Here is a 19,123-nt window from a genome sequence, read left to right on the forward strand (position 1 = left end):
GATGACTAATTAGCCAGGCGAGCGAGATTTGCAACTTTCGGAGACAACGCAACTTTCTATCGTGATCACATCAATATACAAGATACAAGATACATTTGTATCTTTTTTAGCAGCCAGCTAAATTTCGAGATTTATTGGGCACTTTTATAAAAACTTTTTTAATTGCCACAAAGAACTAAGCAAATTCTTTTGCATCTCATGCTCCATTCAAAATTTCTTTCCTTTGCATATTTGTTTTTTTCTGATTATTTCCATTTGAATTGAAAAGTTATCAGAATATATCTGAAGAGTTTATTGTTTTGCTTAAGGCCAAAATTGATGAGAAATTTATATTTATCCTTTTGATATCTATTAAATGATAGAAATAACTCAATTTGCTATTTTTGTATTGCTCTGAAAGAATATTTTGTATCTTTCAGAATGTTTTTATAATGATATCGATATATATATTTGTATCTTTAAATCTGTCCGATAAATTTGCACCTTTTAGATACTTTGAAAGTTTTGCGTATTTTGTAAAACTTGAAGATAGTATTGTAACTATATAATACTTTTTTATTCTAACATTCTTTCTTGATACTTTCTTTGCGTATTTATGTATCTTATATATACTTTTGTATCTTTAGCATGCATCTATATGTATTTTGTCTTCTTTTAAATAAAACTCCCTACATTTATTCCATTCAGAAACAATAAGTTACGTATCCATATATCTTTCAGTTCTGGACAGAGTTTGCTTTGCATCCGTCAGATATATTTGTATGTTTTGTATCTGCAAAATATTGTTGCTATTCAGATTCGAAAGCGAGCTGCAGATATTCTAATATCATTCACTTTTATCAACAAGAAAGAGAAAAATGTAATTTGCAACTAGCGGATACATTTAGATAGTGGAAATACTTTTGCATCTTTCAGATACATTTTTTCAGTTTTATTTTTGGTTGTATGTTTTGTAAAATTTCTTGAGAAATTCTTGTAGTTTTCTGGTGCGGTTTCCAGTTTTTCGCGCTGCCACGCCCCGTGCCGCCTGGCCACTAATGCGCCTTTAATTTGCGGCCATGTTGCATGAAATGAGCTGCTAATGTGTTTCGGGTGCTGGCTGCCCCAAAAGGGCTCTGCATGTGGCAACAACGGCAACAACGGCAACAACAAACATTTCACTTGACGCGCCTAATGAGTTCAGGCAAGCCGCAAACCTCGGGCCAGCTTCAGCTGTGGGTGGGGGTTAAATGGGGGTCGTCGGTGGGGGCGGGGGCGGGATCGGGGTCGGGGTCGGGGTGTTATCTCTTGGCTGGGGTCGCGACTTTGACTAAGTTGCGGCTGCTGTCAACAGGCAAACAATTTATTAAGAATATTGAAAACAATTCCTGATGCAACCCGCTGCAAATCCCCCTCACCACCCCCCACCCCCCGTCCGGCACCCTTTCAACGCCTGAGCCAAGTGCCGGTGGGAATAAAATTGCATTGAAAATAAACAGACGGCGGGCCTAGCAATTGTTGATAAACAAAATAGACTTGTGAGGGGGAGAGGGAGGGGGAGCGTACACTGTAGCTAAAGGTGAAAGTAAAACGTAAACAGCAAATGGAAAATACGTAAACAAATTGAGGAAAAACTTAGAAATGCGTTTGCAGCAACATTCAGTGCAGCTAGCAACATGCTGCTAGAGCGCAATGTTGCGATGAGAGCAGAAGAGAGAACGAGAGAGAGAGTGAGAGAGTGTGCTGCCAGAGAGCGCAGCTAGCGTTCATTTTCGTAGTTCGAATTTCGAAATTGAGCTGCCGCTGTTGCCGGTCTCAAAATGTGGATGTTGTTATTGTTGTTGCTGCTGTAATTTTACATGCTGCAAAACGGAAGAAGAAAAACAGCAAAACTGAACAAAAAATCAAGCGCTGGAAAAGCGCACTGCGAGACATTGACCTTGATCATCATCGTTGTTGTTGTTCGTGTTGTTGTTGTTGTTCGTGTTGTTGCTGTTGTTGTCGTATATTCGTCATTGGCTTTGGCTGCTGTCTGTTTTGCATTGGCCAAATGCCTTCTGGGGATTTGTTAGAAATGGACGAACGAAACAGCTGCGTATTATAACTGTAATATTCCTTACGTTCAGTGGGCGGCCGTGTTTATTTTGTTTTTATGTCTATCTATTTCGCAATTATCAGTCAATTGGAAATTGGAAACCCAACTTGAACACAGTCTGTTAAATAAATTGCTTACTCAATTGCTTTCATAAATATATTTTTTTCTTTTTTTTTAATTACAAAATTGTCAATTTTAAAACAGATTTTTTTGCAAAGAAGCCCATGCGTTGTCGTAAGCTGATATTCAAGTAATACAAAAAACAAGAATAAACATATGTATGTATGCACATACACGCATTTGTACATATACACACATATTCATATTTACACATGTATGTATTTTTTTGCAAACAAGAGTTTTGGACTTAAATTGCAAACTAACCAAAATAAAATAAGCTAAAAAAATATAAAAACAAAAAGCCCGCCAATGTTAGCGGCAGAGGACAGCAACAAACACATGCGACAAGCAGCGCTCGGATTCAACTGTTCAATGGCAAGCACTGCAAAGCCAAAGTGAGAGAGCGAGAGAACGCGAGAGAGAGCGAGCGTAGGTGTCGTTCATTTACGTGCACAAAATGAACGCAAGCCAGGAAATGTTGCACAGCAACGAATGCGAGGCGAGCGTGCTTGAACATGCGAGCGCGCCTCGTGCGCGTGTGTGTATGTGTGTGTGCGTACAGCCAGGCAACATTCGTCAGCGCTACTGCCGACCGCTGCCGACTGCTGCTGCTGCTGCTGCTGTTGCTGTTGCTGCTGCTACTCGCCTCTCGCTTTGGATTTCAGTTTCAGTTTTTGACTCGCAGTCGCCGCCAACGGACGTGTGCGCCTCGCGTGAAATTTTGAAAATCAAACGAATGAACGAATACGAAACTTTATCTCAAACGCAAAAGACTGAACGTGAAAAATGTGAATGAAAATTGTAAAAAGTGTTCAAACGAATAAATGCAAAATCAACACAAAACAAGTGCAAGAAATTAAAGCGAATAACAAGCAGTGCTAACAAAAATTTTCATATTTTAATATTTTTCAAATCTGTGTCACAACAAGCCAAAATTCCATACAAATAACGAAAGCAACAACAACAACAACAACAATAGCAGCCACAAGAGTTGATTTGGAGTCCTTTTAGCTTCTTTTATTTTTCGGCGGACAGTAAAAAACAGCGGGTAAGTTCGCCGAGCAGCGCGTGGAAAAAATGCTGAAAGGCTGCCAAAAAACAACAAAACACAAATAAGCGGGTCCACATTCAGCTAGAGTTAGAGTTTTTGAGCGGCGTGAGGCGGCAAAAAAAAGCTAAACACAGTGGGCGATAGAAAACTACGAACGGATGCAACTCTTGAGTGGGTCGACCCAAAAGCTTATCAGCAGCAACTGCAGCAGCAGCAGCAGCAGCAGATTAACGCTTTGGCTTTGGCTTAGCTGATGGACGCTAAAAGTTCACTCTAACTGTAAAACAGTTGCAAGCTGCTTGCATTTGTTTATCGATAACGGATTATCGACAAGCCGAAAGCAATGCAACAGCAGCTAAATACAAGGCACTTTACCATGAGGATTAGCTATGAATTATTTCGATTTTAATAGTGGCTTACGCAGATTGGGCTTAGCACACAGTTAGGAAAGCAATTTGTTGTTCTAATAAATAATAGAGAGTGCTTAAAATCTAAATAAAATGCTCTAAAAACTTTTATGTGTGCAAATAACGGAGCAGCTCGTCACAAAGTGCATGACAAACTCATGAATAATATTATTAATTTATAAGAGTTATATATGCATATGCCATTATGTTTATAGATTCATAAATATTTCTGATTATAATATAGAAGCAGGAAATGCGCCACACGCTAAGTGAGATAGGAAAATCAGAAAATTTCCAGGAATTAGCCAATGGTAAAAGAAAATTTGTGATCTGAGAGCTGTGATAATAACTGTTTATGTAGTAGAATTCTAAGAATTCTTCTAATGATATTAAAATGAAATTGTTTAATCAAGTCTGTTTAAACTATTTTAATAAAATAAAATGTAATATAAAGTATGTAGAATTTGAAAATAGTTGTATTGCCATGGACTTATATGGTAGTTATTGATATAAATATACAACAGCATATGAAAAGCACGAGAAAATAATTGTTGAAGCACTTTATCAAGTACTTTATTAATTTAGAACTGGGAGAAGGCATGTGTCCAAAGCCAGATAAAGCGAAATTCTTGCTTTAATTCTTTAGTTTCTCTCAAAAACCACAAACTGTAAAGCAAACAAATCATTTTTGAACCGAAGAAGAAGACAAATCCACAGCGCGCGTTCATTCTTGAGGCATAGAAAACGACAACAACAACAACAACAACAACAGCAACAAAAGTGCCGACAAAAGCTTTAATTATAACCAAATAGAAAAAGTGAACAACAAATGAAGAAGAAGCAATGCACACACAGCATAGCACTTATGTCATCTATGAGGTTAAGCAACACACACGCACACACACACGCGCACACACACACACGCGCACAACACACACCTTTGTTTAAGTAGCCCAGCGAGCTGTGTCGTCTGTTGTCTAGGGTTGCCTTTTCCTCTGCCTTTGGCCCTGCCTCTGCCCCCGCCTCTGCCCCCGTCGTCTGGCAAAGTGTCAACAGTTTTTGTTTTAAGTAAATTTGTTTAAATTATTAGCAAAAGGCAGGCGCAACAAGTGCTTGCCACATTTGGCGGCAGCTTCATTATTTTCTGTTATTTCTTCTTGACTCTTTTTCCCCCAGCCGTTTTTGCCTTAGCTTAATCCTTTGGGTAAACACAAGCCAAGGCATAACATAACTCATAAATTTGTGCCAAAACAAAATTTATGACGTCGCGGCAAGTGGGCAACGCGCGGCGAGCGCGTCTCGTGTGTATCTGCAAGATACACAGGCGCGTATCTGCCAGATACAAGCGCTAAATGAGCTGTTAAACGCGCCACACACCAGATAAATAATAACTCAATCTCAAAAGCCTACGCAAAATTGGAAAAGTAGCGAATGTTGCCGACTGCAAAATCTCAGCTTATAAATTGTATCTTGCAGATACATTCGTATCGAATTTTGAAGTTTGCGCTAACCAAATTGAATCTCAATTGCGCACACGCACCGACTGCTACACATGTTTACCTTTTTTTTTTTCATTTTCATTTTGTGGCAAAGGCTCACAGGATTTCCGTTTGCTGTTTGCTTTCAAATTTATTTGTTTGAGCTGCCTGCGCCCTCTCACTCCCTCCCTTCCCCTCTCTCTCTCTGACAAACGCTGCCTAATTAGTATGTCCAGCGCGTTTTTTGTTCAGCTGAAATATATTTTATAAGAAAAGGCAACTTCGTGGCTGAAAAGAGTTGACAAAACTTGTGACTTGTGACTTGTAATGGCTTTATTAGAGTCAGCCGCGTGGGAATTGACTGCATGCTAATAATTGAATAAATAACTTACTTATAGTTGACAACGTCAGAACCAATTGTGAATTATAGTCGAAGAAACAAAAGGAGAAGAAGAAGCAGAGGCAACTGCAACTGTGCTTTGAAGCTCATTCAATTGTCTGTTGGCATATGCTAAGCGGCTTAGAAAAAAACACACGCTAAGCACCTTATGCAAATAGGTCCAAAGAGCAGAAACGAAGAAGAGAAGTGAACTTAAAAGATGAAGTAGACCAAGTAAAAAATTACAAACAAAACGCACGCGAAAATTGTTACAGTACATTTTGAGGCATGCGGAAAATGAAAATAGAAAAAACAAAAAACAAAAAACACAAAACACAAAAGAAAAGAAAGAAATCTGAAAACAAAATATTTGTTATGCGCTTGTAATTTTCTCGCAGCGCAAAAAGCGAAAGCCGTGAAAAAAGGCAGGACTAACACGACCGCCAAGGGGAATGGGGAGTGCGCGAAGGAGGGGGGGGGGGGGGGGGGAGCTGGGCAAATGCCGCCGTTTTTTCATGCTCAGCTGCCCGGCGGCGACGGCGACGGCGACGGCGGCCCGAGAGAAGCGAGAGCGCAAAGAAAACAAACTTTATCGCAGCCGTCGCAGGACATGCTTACTGTAATTCCCCTCCCCCCTCGCCAACCCCCCTCTCACGCTCTCAAGCTCTTAATGCTGAGTGACATTGATGTGACATGCCCGTCAACTGCCGCTGCCGCTGCCGCTGCCGCTGCCTCTGCCGCTGCCTCGTCTGCTGCTTCTTCCTGCTTCAACGAGGCGCGTTGCTTTATTTAAAAGTTTTGCGTAATGTGGCCGCAGCCAGGGCCAAAGGGAGCGGCCAGGGCGGTGTGTTTGTTGCACGAGGGGCGTGACGCTGTTAGTTGCCCCCCCCCCCCCCCCCTTCCCATCCTCCTGCCCTCCACAAACACCTCGACCGACTGGACAAGCACAACAAATAATAAATGATATGTAAACTAAGGCACAAGTTGCTGTAGGTCTTGTTTTTTTTTTTGCCGCTTCAACTTCTTTGCGTTTGTTACGCTTTTTTTATGGTTTTGGGCTAACGCATATTTTAGCCTAGATTTTTTTTTTTTTTTGGCAATTTGTAGCATGCTTTGGGGCGTACGCGAGTTCTTAATAAGTCTTAGGCAGAACTCGCAGGGCGAAGCTTGAGAATAGATAAGTTTAAGCTTAAACTAATTTGAACTATTTTCTTGCTGGGAGCAACTTGAAAAGCAACTTACAAGTAGATCGTTTTTGCTGACACTTAGCTGAAGTAGTTTCTTAGGAATAGATAAGTTTTTCGCGACAAACAATTTTAAGTATTTGCCCAAAACTTTGCTGAATGCAGCAGAAAAACTGCATTTAAAATGTTTCAAACAAGTGCAGGCAAATAAGAGATAAGCAACAATTCAAAAAAAGCTAGCTTTTTTATATTTTAAAAGGCTGATTGAAATTATTATTCTGCTATATTTTAATTTTTAAGAATATAATAAATATATGGGAAGCATTAAGAATTTTTAAATAATTTTAAAAATTATATTTTTTGCACTACATTTATACATTTTATAAAGAAAATAAATTATTAAAATTCCGCATATAATTTTCTGCAATAATTAATGCATCCTATTTATTTATTCTATTTAAGAAAATTAAAGTATGGTATAATAAGCCTTATTATAATAATAAAATATTTTCAAAATGCTTTGTAAAGGCGCATTTGGCACAAGAAAATGATTTCTTTTTGAAAAGCAAAGATAATATAAAAAATATCTATATAAACATCTTGTTACATATATAGTATATGTTGTATATATATTTTTAGGATGTTTCCAATAAGTTTTCTAATTTTATAATAATTGTATGCTGAGATATAGAAAAGCTCTATTATCAATTTCTGCAGATACTCTGCCGTAATATATCATATCATATGCCACGCTATATATGATATAATATGGTATACTACAGGATAGAATCTAATGAAATATAGCCTAATATATAGCATATATACTAAGTATATACTATATCATCATCCTGTACTAAACCCATTTTTGCTCTCTGCCAACCTTTCCTGTCTGGCAGCACCTTATTGCCTCTACTTGGCAGCGGGCTTATCGCTTCCCTTTATCAATTTGCCAATATATGTATGTATTTCCATCGTTTACCAGCTCAGGCCTGTTACATTTGTTCCACATATTGGAAATTGTTATCCCGCTGTGGCCATAACACTTATCGTTTGCCCGGAGACCAAAGACTACTAACTACATTAAATGTCTCAATTTTCAATGCCGAATGCAGTTTGGGTTTTCTTCTCTCTTGCCAGACTACCTGAGCCTCACCCATATCAGTTACATATATATATATATATCTATGTGTGTGTGTGTGTGTGTGTAGGCCCAAAACGAATTAAAATTACACGTTCAGACGTCGCGACAGTGCGAAAGAGCTGGCTAGATACGGAAAGAGATAGAGACAGAGAGAACTGTCGATCCTTGGAAAGAACATTTATCATTGTAGCTAATAAATGTGTTTCCCATTCTGTTACCTGAGTTTTTTGTTGCCGGTTTCTGTTTCGGCTTGTGACCCAAAACGTGGTCGGATACGATTGAGTCATTTAAATGCGTGGCAAAAAATAAAAAAAAAGGACAGGAAAACCAACCACCAACAACAATCCCTGACAATTGTCCAGCTAATTTTTGGATATTGCCCCAGACAATTTCCAATCGAAATTCTCGCTGAGAACAATTCAATTATATTCCTAGACAGCTGTTGTTTCGTTGTTGTCATTTTTCTCCTTTCAAGTGCCCAAACGCCAGTTACATAAGGCATAAATCAGGCTTGGGTGAAAGTGCTGAGAAAGTAAGTGGAGAGTAAGTGTATTGCGTAACTAGTTCTATGGAGCGGTACTTTAATTGGGAATGGGGTCGCCAGCTTTAATTGGTGTGCTCTATCAATGAAAGGGGTTTCCCCCTGTCCCTCGCTCCTCTCAATCTCTCAATCCTTGAGTGCCTGCCTGGCGCTATCATAACAAGCTGCGCGTCGCAGCTGTCTTCAAGTGTGCGCCTGCTCCACAAATGTATCTCAAGCCCAACTTTAAGCCAATTATCTAATTGCTAGCATTTCACTTTGATTTTCTCTTATCAGAATGCCGCCTGCCCGCCTGCCTGCCCCGCTCGCTAATTACCCGACTACTGACTACTCACCTCGACAGGACTTTGATTTCCATTTGCGCTTCCTTGGCGCGTCCATAACATTTCCGTTTTACGCTTCGACGGGCTGCCAGTGCGTCCCTGGAGAGCCTCTGGATGCGATGTCCCAGACTTAATCTCGAAACAAATCGATTTCGTTGTCTCGTCTGCTCCAGCTCAGCTTTCCTTTTTCCCTTCCTTACCTTGTCTTTTCTTTTTTACTCTTCACTTCTGCTGTTTTGGCCAAGTTGAAGTTTTTCAACACGATTTATTTCATTATTTTGCAGCTCTTGGGGATTGCAGCAGCGCTTTTAATGGGCCGCTTTCAAAAGCTAATCAACAGACAGTCTCAGTCGCAGTCGCAGTCGCAGTCTCAGTCGCAGTCGCAGTCGCAGTCGCAGCCTCTGTTTCCAGATGCGAGACAATTCAATCGATTTTCAAAAATCGAAAAGAAACAACTATAAACTAAAGCCTTAAGTTGAGTTTTTGTATTGTTTGGCTGCATTTTGCTGTGGCAATTCAATATTGCATTAGTGCTGCATTTTTGTTGTTGTATACCCTGTAAAAGAGGAAGTACACAAATATTTGGATTGGTATTTATGTTCTCAAGAGGCATACTTAGCACGGGGCTAGCTAACATTTTTGATAACTCTCTATTTATTATTTATTAAATTTAAATTACTTTTTTGCATACCCCTACTGCTCGCCCCATTCCATCAAGCCCTGTTGCTCTTTGGCGCTGACTACAGGGTATCTAGCAGTCGTGCATTCTGCACACTTGCCTGTTTTATTATTTATGTTTTTTTTTTCTTGTTATTTATAAGTTTGACTTCGTTTCAATTCCAATTTCAATTCCATTCAATTCAATTCAATTTTCTTTACAACATTTCATCTTTGACATGTTTTGTGTGTGTCTCTCTCCCCCTCTCGCTCTCGCTCTCGCTCTCTTTCGGCTGTCTGTCTGGCTGTCCGTCATTTCATTGTATTATTTCGAGTTCAAGTTGGAGTCTCTTTCTTCTGCCCCGTGCAACATTGTGTGTCAGATTCGCTTCGTCGTCTTCGTTTTTAATATCTTTTAATCTCCAATGTCAACAGCGGCTTACATTTGATTGCAAGACAACTGCAACAGCAACAACAACAATTGTAGTTTTTTTTTTTTTTGAGATCTTATCAGTTGACTTGGCCTGCCTGCCTGCCTCTCTCTCACTCTCTCTCTCCTCTCTCTGCAGTCAGTGCCACACTCTCTGACAACTGTCAGCTCACTGTGCAGCTAATTAAATGGCCCAACTGGCAACATATGTTGCCTCCACTTGCCTACTCTGTCTCCCTCTCTCTCTCCCTCTGTCGTATCTCTCTCGCCTGCCTTGTCTTGGCCTTTCCCTGGTTACCCCACGCAGCAGCCACATGGACTCTTGAGCTCTTGAGTTTTCCCGGCTGTCAAGTAGCTGGCAGACAGCCGAGAGCTTAAGCCGCAACGTAATCCACATGGACTTAAGGCAAGGAGAGATTCGGCTTTGGCATTTTTGCATTGATGGAACCAATTTGAATGCGACTGTCAAGTTTAACGGCAACCAGATGCTGGCAGTTATCGATAACTGCTAGAGAATCGATTGAGGTTCAAGGGAATCTAAAGCAGATCAACTGTCAATTAACATATCATTAATATCAGTGTATCTGGAAAGATGAATGTCGCTAACAGAAAGTAATCGATCACACTTCAAGTGAGGGTAGTAAGAGATGCAAATAACTAACGGCGGAACTATCGATAAAACAGCAACAGAATAGAAACTTTTTAGACTTGAACTTTGAATATTCAAAATGCCAAATTTCGACTCTTTTATTCTTTTGAAATAAGCGATCAATTCGTTAGCAAATGATAACAAAAGTAAAAGTTATAATATCGATTAACATTCAAATATCGATAACATTTCAAAATTAACCCATATTGTAAGTCTGACAGTTATCGATGTCAAAATCAATCCACGAAACTTGATCTTTTGCTAACTAAATAAATGAATATTCTCATCATGCTGTACGCAATTTCTCAATTATTTTGTCAGCATATGTGTGAAAAATAACAACAGAACCGCAGCCAAAAGGATAATAAAAATCATAAAAAAGAAAAACAACAGAAAGGACTGACTGCAGAGGGGTTAAAACAATTGCCGATGAGTCGACAGATTTAGGTAGAGGAAAAAGGGAAAAATATGACAAGGAAAATGTATATTTAGCTGAGCAGTAATAAAATTGGAAGGGCTAAAAACAGGACACACACGCACAACAACAACAACAACAACAGCAGCAACAACAACAAAGGCAAGAGGAGTAAAAAGCCAAAGCAAATAAAAATAAATACGTAAAAAATAGAAACGCATTAAACAAAATCAATAAAAATTAACAGGCAGAGCTGCCCCGCGGCTAGAAACTTGGGGTGGATTCTGTCCGAGCGCACGTTAGGATCGTTGCAATTGTTAGGGGTTCAAGTTCAAAAATATCCTGATAGTTGCAAAGTGGGCTTTATTCCGATAAACTCTTTGCATGTGCCAAAGGAAGTGTGACCAGGATCAGGCCAGCTATTAGCCAAAGCAAATGTTACGTGCCGAGCAGTACAGTTGCCAGATAATTGGAAGAGACAATGCAGAGAGAGAGGGAGAGGGAGAGAGTGACAGCTGTTGTCTGATGTCCTCTGCATGTCCTGGCCACAAATTCATAATCCTCGACTAACCATAGAATTTTCCTTCTTCTCTTTGCAGCGCCGCCGCCGTTGACGGCTGTCCAGCGATGACAGCGATCAGGAAACGCATTTGACACGCAGTCCAAGATCTCTAATACACACACACACACACACACACATATACAGTCACTCACACTCAACGCACACAACCAAAATCAAAAACCAAAAAACAAGTTACAACAAATGTGGAAAATGTTGGATACCATAATGGACGCCGATCTCTTCGTGTTCGATTGCGATGAATGCGCTGGCATGCCGCTGGCGCCGCCGCCGCAGTTTTTCATGCCGCCGCCGCCGCGACCCCCGGCCCTCGCCGAGTACACGGTGGTGCCGCAGGACTGCAACGAGGAGCAACTGGCGCAACAGCAATGGGAGAGCGATGTCTGCCAGGCCATGCCGGTGAGTATTGTTTATAGTTAACCCATGCGACCAGGGTTGCAACCCTCGCACGCCTAATGAGCTGGGCCTGCATAGGGTGCACAGCTGTTGAGATTTTCTTTAGCAATCTGAAGGTGTCCGAAATTTATGTTGCCTTATTGAATTATTGCATTATGCATACGAGCAACAACAATAGTAATATTAATAATAATAATAATGCGCCCTTTCTTCTTGTAATTGGGGTGTTGCTTCTGTCAAGGGGGTTGGGCCTGTGGGCGGTTCGGGGATTCATGGCACAAGTGCTAAAAGTTGAGTGTTTGACACTTGAACTGATTGCTGTGCATTGTCTGTGTGCCTCGATTTATGACATCTGATCAAAAATCTGTTTCAAAAAGGTTGAAAGTGTTAAGCAGAAATTAACATTATCAGTGGATATGTTAATGAGAGCGCAGCACAACTGTTATGCTAAAACTCTTTAATTAAATATGGTACAGTTGAGATGAGAGTAAAAGCACGAACAATCAGTTTACAGTCGAACTGGCTTTATTCGTAAGTTTATTTCTTAACATAGCTGTAAGGCTTAACATCAAATGTTTACATGTTCGCACAAGCTGTTAACTAACTAGCTGTAAACACTTAAAGCCGTAAAACTCTTTAAAGCCATTTAAATTTCCAGCCCACTTAAAATCAAAGACAGCCAGAAACAAGGTGACGCCCACTTTTCCAGTTACATTTTTTCCGGTTTTTATTTTTTGTTTGGGCTCGCAGACAACCACAAGGCAACACTTTAAGGCTCTTTGCTTCTTGAAGTCCTGGCAGCAGCTGTTGCTGTTGCCAAAAAAAAAACAAATATATATATATATATATATATGTATATATATTTATGTATACAAAAAACGTCATCATTATGAGGCTGGCCAGAGCCAACCCAACCCAATCCCCTGGCCCTGCCTGCGCGGCCTGCTGGCCGGGAAACAGCAACAAATTACAATAACAATGAAAAGTTAAGCGTCAGGGCACAAAAAGGACAACCCAAGTAGTTGGCAACAACAACAACAACAACAACGGGCCATGGGGCGGGGGTTGGCGGGCCAGGGGGTTGTAACGTGGCAACATATGGCCATGCAAGGCGTAACAAATTCGAGCTCCTCCCCAACCACAAAGCCAACTTGAAGATTGTCAGCGGTTACACGAAAATGTTACAAATTATTTTATTAAAAAATAAAGAAAAACTGTTAAACAAAAAAAGAGAGAAATGAGAGAAAGACAAGCAGAACCTTAACCAAGTGTAACCCGGCACTTGGTCTAATCGCTGGCCTGTTTGTTTAGGCAACAGGCGGAAAAACCAGACGAAAATTTAGAAAAACAAAGAAGCAAACCAAAACAGAAGATCAAATTCCACATCAACACATCAGCCGAGGGCGGACACAGTGATAAGCACACGAGACTCACGTGCCCAGAGATATGTCTGTGTGTGTGTGTGGGTTGGTGTGTGTGTGTGTGCTTGCCTCTCTTCCATATATTTCCCATCCATATATGTGCATGTGTATATTTCTTTTTGGGGCAGCCCCAACACGTCGGAAAACTCAAGTGCTTTCCACTTAATTTTGGACATTTATGTAACAGACGAAAATTTCAATAAATAAAAAACCAAAACCAAAAGCAAACTCAAACTCAAATGTGTGTGGTCTTCCGAGCGCCAGATAACGAAATATGATGATCCGGATTTTGTGTGTGTGGGCACTTGAGACTGTCTCCTCCTCTCGCTCTCTCTCTATCTCTCGCTCTCTTATTCTCTCTATCTCGACCTGATAGCTGCTGTTTTATGCTGACAAATTAAATGTTAACATGAACTTAATGTCAGCTTTAACTTACGCCCCACTTTCCGTATATCGATTAATGTGTCTATCGTTTATCGAAATGCAATTTCATATGAGCACGTCAGACTGTCTCCCCCTCTCTCTCTATCTCTCCCTCTCTTTCATTTTCTCTGACAAATCAAATGTTAACATGAACTTAATGTCAGCTTTAAGTTACGCCCCACTTTCCGTATATCGATAACTGTGTCTATCGTTTATCGAAATGCAATTTCATGCTTACACTAACTGGCATTCAGGTAAAATACGTTGGAAATCTGTGCGGAGCAGCTTAAATTCAATTGCCATCAGCATCAATTTAATGGATTAGCGTTAAAAAATGCCAACCTCAAGGCAACGGTGAATGCGGAGGGGCTGGAGATGGGGATGGGGCTGGGGATGGGGATGGGTGGGTGCTACGGGTCGGAAGTCGCAGCGTCTACGTCGTGTGTGTGTGAGAATGTGTGTGTGTGTGTGTGTGTGTGTGTGTGTGTGCGAAATTCTCTCTCATCAAATTGATAAGTTTAACGGGAATTGTGCCAATTTAGCAGAGTGTGTGTGCGCGTATGTGTGTGTGTGTGTGTATGTGTATGTGTACGTGTGTGTGGGCGTAATTGTCAACTGGCAAAGGAGAAATCAGCAGACGATAAAGTTGGGCATGCCAGACCATGAGGTTACCCTGTAAGACAAATATTTACAAGCTAAAAAACATTATGAAGACATTAAATATTTTGTATATTGTGAAGTTTTTTTGTAAATCGAAGTAAATAATTTGGCTTGCAAGACTATTAGTTACCCTATAAAGAATAAACTTATAAATCAAGAGTATATGTCACGTTAAATCAAAAGTGATTCCGTGAATGATACCCTGGCTAAAATAGGGAAACTATTTGGAACATTTCAAAATCTTAAGCAGTATTTCACCCTATATACCCCACTCAAGTGGCTACAGGGTATACCAAAATCTTTAAAGTGCCAACAATACGCAAAGGATCCGATTGAGCTTTAGAGCCAAGCAGGAGGAGACCGTGGCCGGGACAGGAATACGAGGACGACGCGTCAAACATGCGAAATTAAATTTGGTGCGCGACGCGAGCATCCAAAAATAAAAAAAAAAGCAACAGCAACAATTTGACAAGCAGCAGCAAAAGAAATAAGAAGGAGCAGAAGCTGGAAAAGCAAAAGCAGCTCGCACTGATTGGAGTTGGGCGTGGCAGCAAAATAATCCTTTCTGATTTACTTTTTGCTGCCTTCGTTTTTTTTTCTTTGCTCTCTTGGCTTCAGCTCCAAATATTTCAACTTTGCCGAAAAATCGCTTTAAATAAGCAAACACTGAAGGGGCTTAACGGGGGGGTAAGGGGGGTCAGCTGCATGTGGCGGGGGTGCAAATGTCTTGACATTGATATCAAATGTCGTGCGAATGCCATACGAAATAGTCGCACATTCCATTGTCTACAAAATGTTGCATAGTTTTGTAGTCTGCTTTTGGGCGCGCGCTCCAGCTGAGGATGATGATGGGGAAGTGTTGAGAGGAGGGGCGGGAGAGGGGGAGAGGGAGAACCAAGGGTGTAGCCTAAGGTTGTTTACAGTTGACACATAGCAGACACAGCTGCAGACAGGCAAAACAAAAACGAAATGAAAAATCGTCTGGCAGTTTTTCCTTGACAATAACAAACTTGAATTTATATATGTATATGCATTGAAAATCTAAAGAAAATAATATTCGTTTATCCAGATGAGCTTTGCGCCAGCTCAACTTCAATTCAACTAGGCATACGGATTAAGTAATAGCTTTCGGATGTGAAGAAATGCGTGTGAGTTTATGGATTAGCTGTACATTTGTTTTCGTGCATTCTGCTTTGTGTATGCTATTCGTAAACGTTTCGTCCTATATGTTACAACACGCTTACATTCTCACTCTCCGGCAATTTCTCTTGTGACACCGTTTAGTTTTTGCATTTTGCTTTATGCGTTGTCCTTAAATGCTGCACTAGCTGTGCTGCAACTTTTCTACTCCGAATGAGAGGTGTAAAGTTGGCATTTGTCTGTAAGTTGAATTTTCTCAACTCATTACATGCTACTTTCAGCAGTCCGTAGCTTTCTCGCAGCACAGAAGGTAAGTGCGAGAATGGGCGAAAGAGGGAAAATGGGAGTGGAGACTTTTACAGATAGATGGAACAACTCGAATGCATCTCAATCACGAGTTGTTTCCAAACAATTGCACTGTCAAGTGGTTACAAAACTGCGCCAAGTTGCCAACATAAACACACACACACACACACACAACCACTCTAGGCGCACTAGAGTGGGATGGGGGTGGGGGTGGGGGGTGGGAGAGAGGGGCATATTGGAGGGGCTGTAAAAGAACTGTCGATATGCACGTGCAATGAAATCGAAGTGAGCTGCCGCCTGCGCCAGTGTTGAAAAAGGCGTTACACACGCAACGCATGTAGAAAACTTTTGCCATGTTATCAGTGTGGCAAGTTGTTGTTGCTGCTGCTGTTGCTGTTGTTCTCGCTGAGCCTGGAAGTGGCACGTGCTTGTTGCAAGCCTCCTGCCTCCATGCAACACTTGCGATTGTTTCTGAGTGCGGCTGAAACGGGCAGAGTTGCAAAGTTTTGTGTTTTTCACATCAGGAAAATGAAAACGCGTGCGTCAACTTTGTGCACAAAGTTGTTGGCTTCAAGGTTGAAGGAAGGGGTTGGATGGGAGGGAGGGGAAGGCAGGTGTAGGCACACACAACAATCCAATGAGCTGCACAAACTGGCAATAGCTGGCAACCCTGAACGCAGCAACACTTTAAGGCAAGCGCTTTGTTAAAATTGTGTCGAAATTTCATTCGAAAAAAAAAACTTCGCAGCCCTGGCAACCCTGAAGCACAAAGCAGCTAAATCAGAACAGCTTTTAATGCCGTTAACTTTCAGCCATAATTCCCGATGAGCACATTTTTTGTTTCATTTTAGGCCTAATGTCTTGTGGCTTAATTATTTTATCGCACAAGAGGGCCCCTTTTTGTTTTCCTATTTACTTTTTGGCTATTTGCCTACACATAAATCGTTCAAAATGTTATCGTTATCGTTATCTGGTGGCCAGTGTTTACCCACGGCTCTTGTTATTAATTTACGACTGCGGCTACCTATGGCTGCCCGACTTGACTCCACTCGACCCGACTCGCCTCGATGGAAAGCCTTCAATCATGCCCTGGCCCGCACGCAACTCCTACTGGAAAATGCGCTTATCTGGGCAAACAGAAGGTGCGCTGCCACGGGCTGCCTGTTATCGATAAGACGAACAACTCTTTTTTTTGTTCGGTGTGAGATTCTATTTGAGTTTTTATCTGACTCGCGAGCAGTTGGGCTTAATCCCTATTTGCAGCTGACGAGCGGCAATTGTAAGCCGGCGGCAGTCGAGCTGTCGCAATGTTTGCCTTTTACATCAGTCCCTTGCAAGAGCCTGCCCCAACCCCTCTCCCCCCTCCCCCTCACTCACGCTGTCAGCTACTCATGAAGCCCATTTGTTTGCCCCGGAACGAGCATTACAAATAGTAGGTAAAACGCACTCACATCAGGCCCCGCGCCTATTCACATTGATTTATCGATTATCCACGCACACACGCGAACCGCGAGTAAAATAGGCAAAGAATATACAACAAACACAAGACAAAAGAAATTTCATTATTTTCTTCTTTCTTTTTTACTTTTACAAAATCGAATGTCGTAAGTGAGATTTTAAGATTTCAGGCTAGCCCAACCCAGCCATGTACAGCAGCGCAGTGTAGGGGAGTAGGTGGTCGAGCATATTGGACAGAGTATAGTATAGAGAGGGATTTCAAATTTAAATGCACTTCGGAAACTGAAACCAATTCCAATTGCAATTCAATTAGAAAATTTGAATTTTCTCATAAATTGACAAGTCGACTGAAGCTCAAGTGTTGATGTAGCGCACTCAACAGGTCACCAAAGACTCGCAGTTTCCGCAACTTGTTGTTCAACTCTCCTCTCATGCCTTGCCTCGACACTTCACAACACTGTGCCACGCCGCAGCTCATTAATCAATTTGATTACGCGCAATGAGCTTTGAGAGTTTTTTCTTTTCTTTCATTTTCATTTTTTTTTTTGTGGTAACTTTTGACTCTCGCCCCTCTTTCTCCCTCTCTCTCTCTCTCTCTTGCTCTGGAGCTGCGTCTGTCTTTGCCCTGCAGCTCGCATAATTGTTTAATTTATTGTTATTTATTTGTTTGGCTCAGTTTCGGATTTGTCTGTAAATGGTTTTCAAAACAATTTACGACAAGAAATGAAAACAAATTCCTTTAAAATTTGATGATAACGCGTACAGCTTGTGATGCACTGTGGGGCAGGGGGGTGGCGGGGGGGAGTTAGCTGCTACTCGTGTTGCCCCCCAACTTTCGATAGTTTAAACAATTTCGCCATACGGCGGCAATGCCTGTCAATATTTTAATAGCTTATCTCGCATTGAGGATGAAATTGGGAGCGGGTTTTCAGTCTTTGTAATTGTTTGTTTTGTATGCGCTCAGCTGTGGCATATTTAATGATTAATTGCCAAAGAGTGTCAGCGATGGAGTGGGCGGGGGGCGGGGGGAGTGGCGCTGGCAGCCAGATAGACCCTGATCGCTTCCGGGCCCAATGGAAACTGTGTCAGCGCAAATAAATCAACGAGCAACTATTTATTAATAAATTAGTGTATGCACAAAAATGCAATTACATATTAAAGCGCGGCCTACATACGCGCATCCACACACACATACACATACGCACACACACACCACACACACACGCACGCATGCAGTTGTGCACACACTGGCTGACTGGCAGAGGCGAAATTATTTGCACAGCTGTCAAAGCTTGACCTCATTTCGAGCGCAGCTTTTGTTTGCCTCTCTCCCGCTCTCCTTCTCTCTGGCTCACGCTCTTTGAGCTCACCAAAATATTTTTCCAATGCATTTGACTGATTTATTCGGCGCGTGTATGCGTGTGTGTGTGTGTGTGTATGTTTATCTTTGTGCTTGTATTTGTGTTGAGGCCAATGACAGGTGCTTGTGATTTTCATTGTTTTTCGAAAACTTTTTGACCAGCAAAAAAAAAAAAAGAACATTCAATTATAGAAAACAAAAGTTTCTTGCGATAAAAATGACAATTTATCTGTGACAGCGCAAGCTTGATAAGTTGGAATTTAGTTGAAAGTTGTGATAAAATTCAAATTGAATTTCATTTCACTTTATACAGTTGAGCTTTGCTCTGCCACAGCTTTATTGTTGCTCCTGTATGCTGTGTAGGCAATTTTCACCATGTTTTGACCTTAATTTCGTTGATTGCTAGCACGTTGTAGCCCCATCTCACTCCCACTCGCGCCCAGTTGTAGCCAACTTCAATAATTCTGAGCGAATCAAAAAAAGGTTAACAGACGCGCGCGCTTTTGTTTGCTATTCGTTAGGCATATTTA

General features: G+C 41.2%; 1 protein-coding gene across 3 annotated transcripts in view; it reads left to right on the forward strand.

Moving 5' to 3' along the window:
- The first annotated feature begins 2,878 nt into the window (after nt 1-2,878).
- The window catches only part of pxb, a 28,591-nt gene continuing 12,346 nt past the window's right edge, over nt 2,879-19,123 (forward strand). The window contains exons 1-2 of one of the 3 annotated variants that reach the window (XM_064695319.1): nt 2,879-3,242; nt 11,449-11,828. In XM_064695319.1, the coding sequence (XP_064551389.1) occupies nt 11,613-11,828 (216 nt within the window). In that variant the 5' untranslated portion in view covers nt 2,879-3,242; nt 11,449-11,612. Of the gene's footprint in view, nt 3,243-10,730; nt 10,882-11,448; nt 11,829-15,356; nt 15,478-19,123 lie in introns of those variants that run through there. The other 2 variants (XM_064695327.1, XM_064695336.1) reach the window with 2 other exon arrangements.

Source organism: Drosophila montana, unplaced genomic scaffold (assembly GCF_035044405.1).
Source record: "Drosophila montana isolate Dmon_TW-CO22-7 unplaced genomic scaffold, ASM3504440v1 contig_1505_1, whole genome shotgun sequence".
Lineage (NCBI taxonomy): Eukaryota > Metazoa > Arthropoda > Insecta > Diptera > Drosophilidae > Drosophila > Drosophila montana.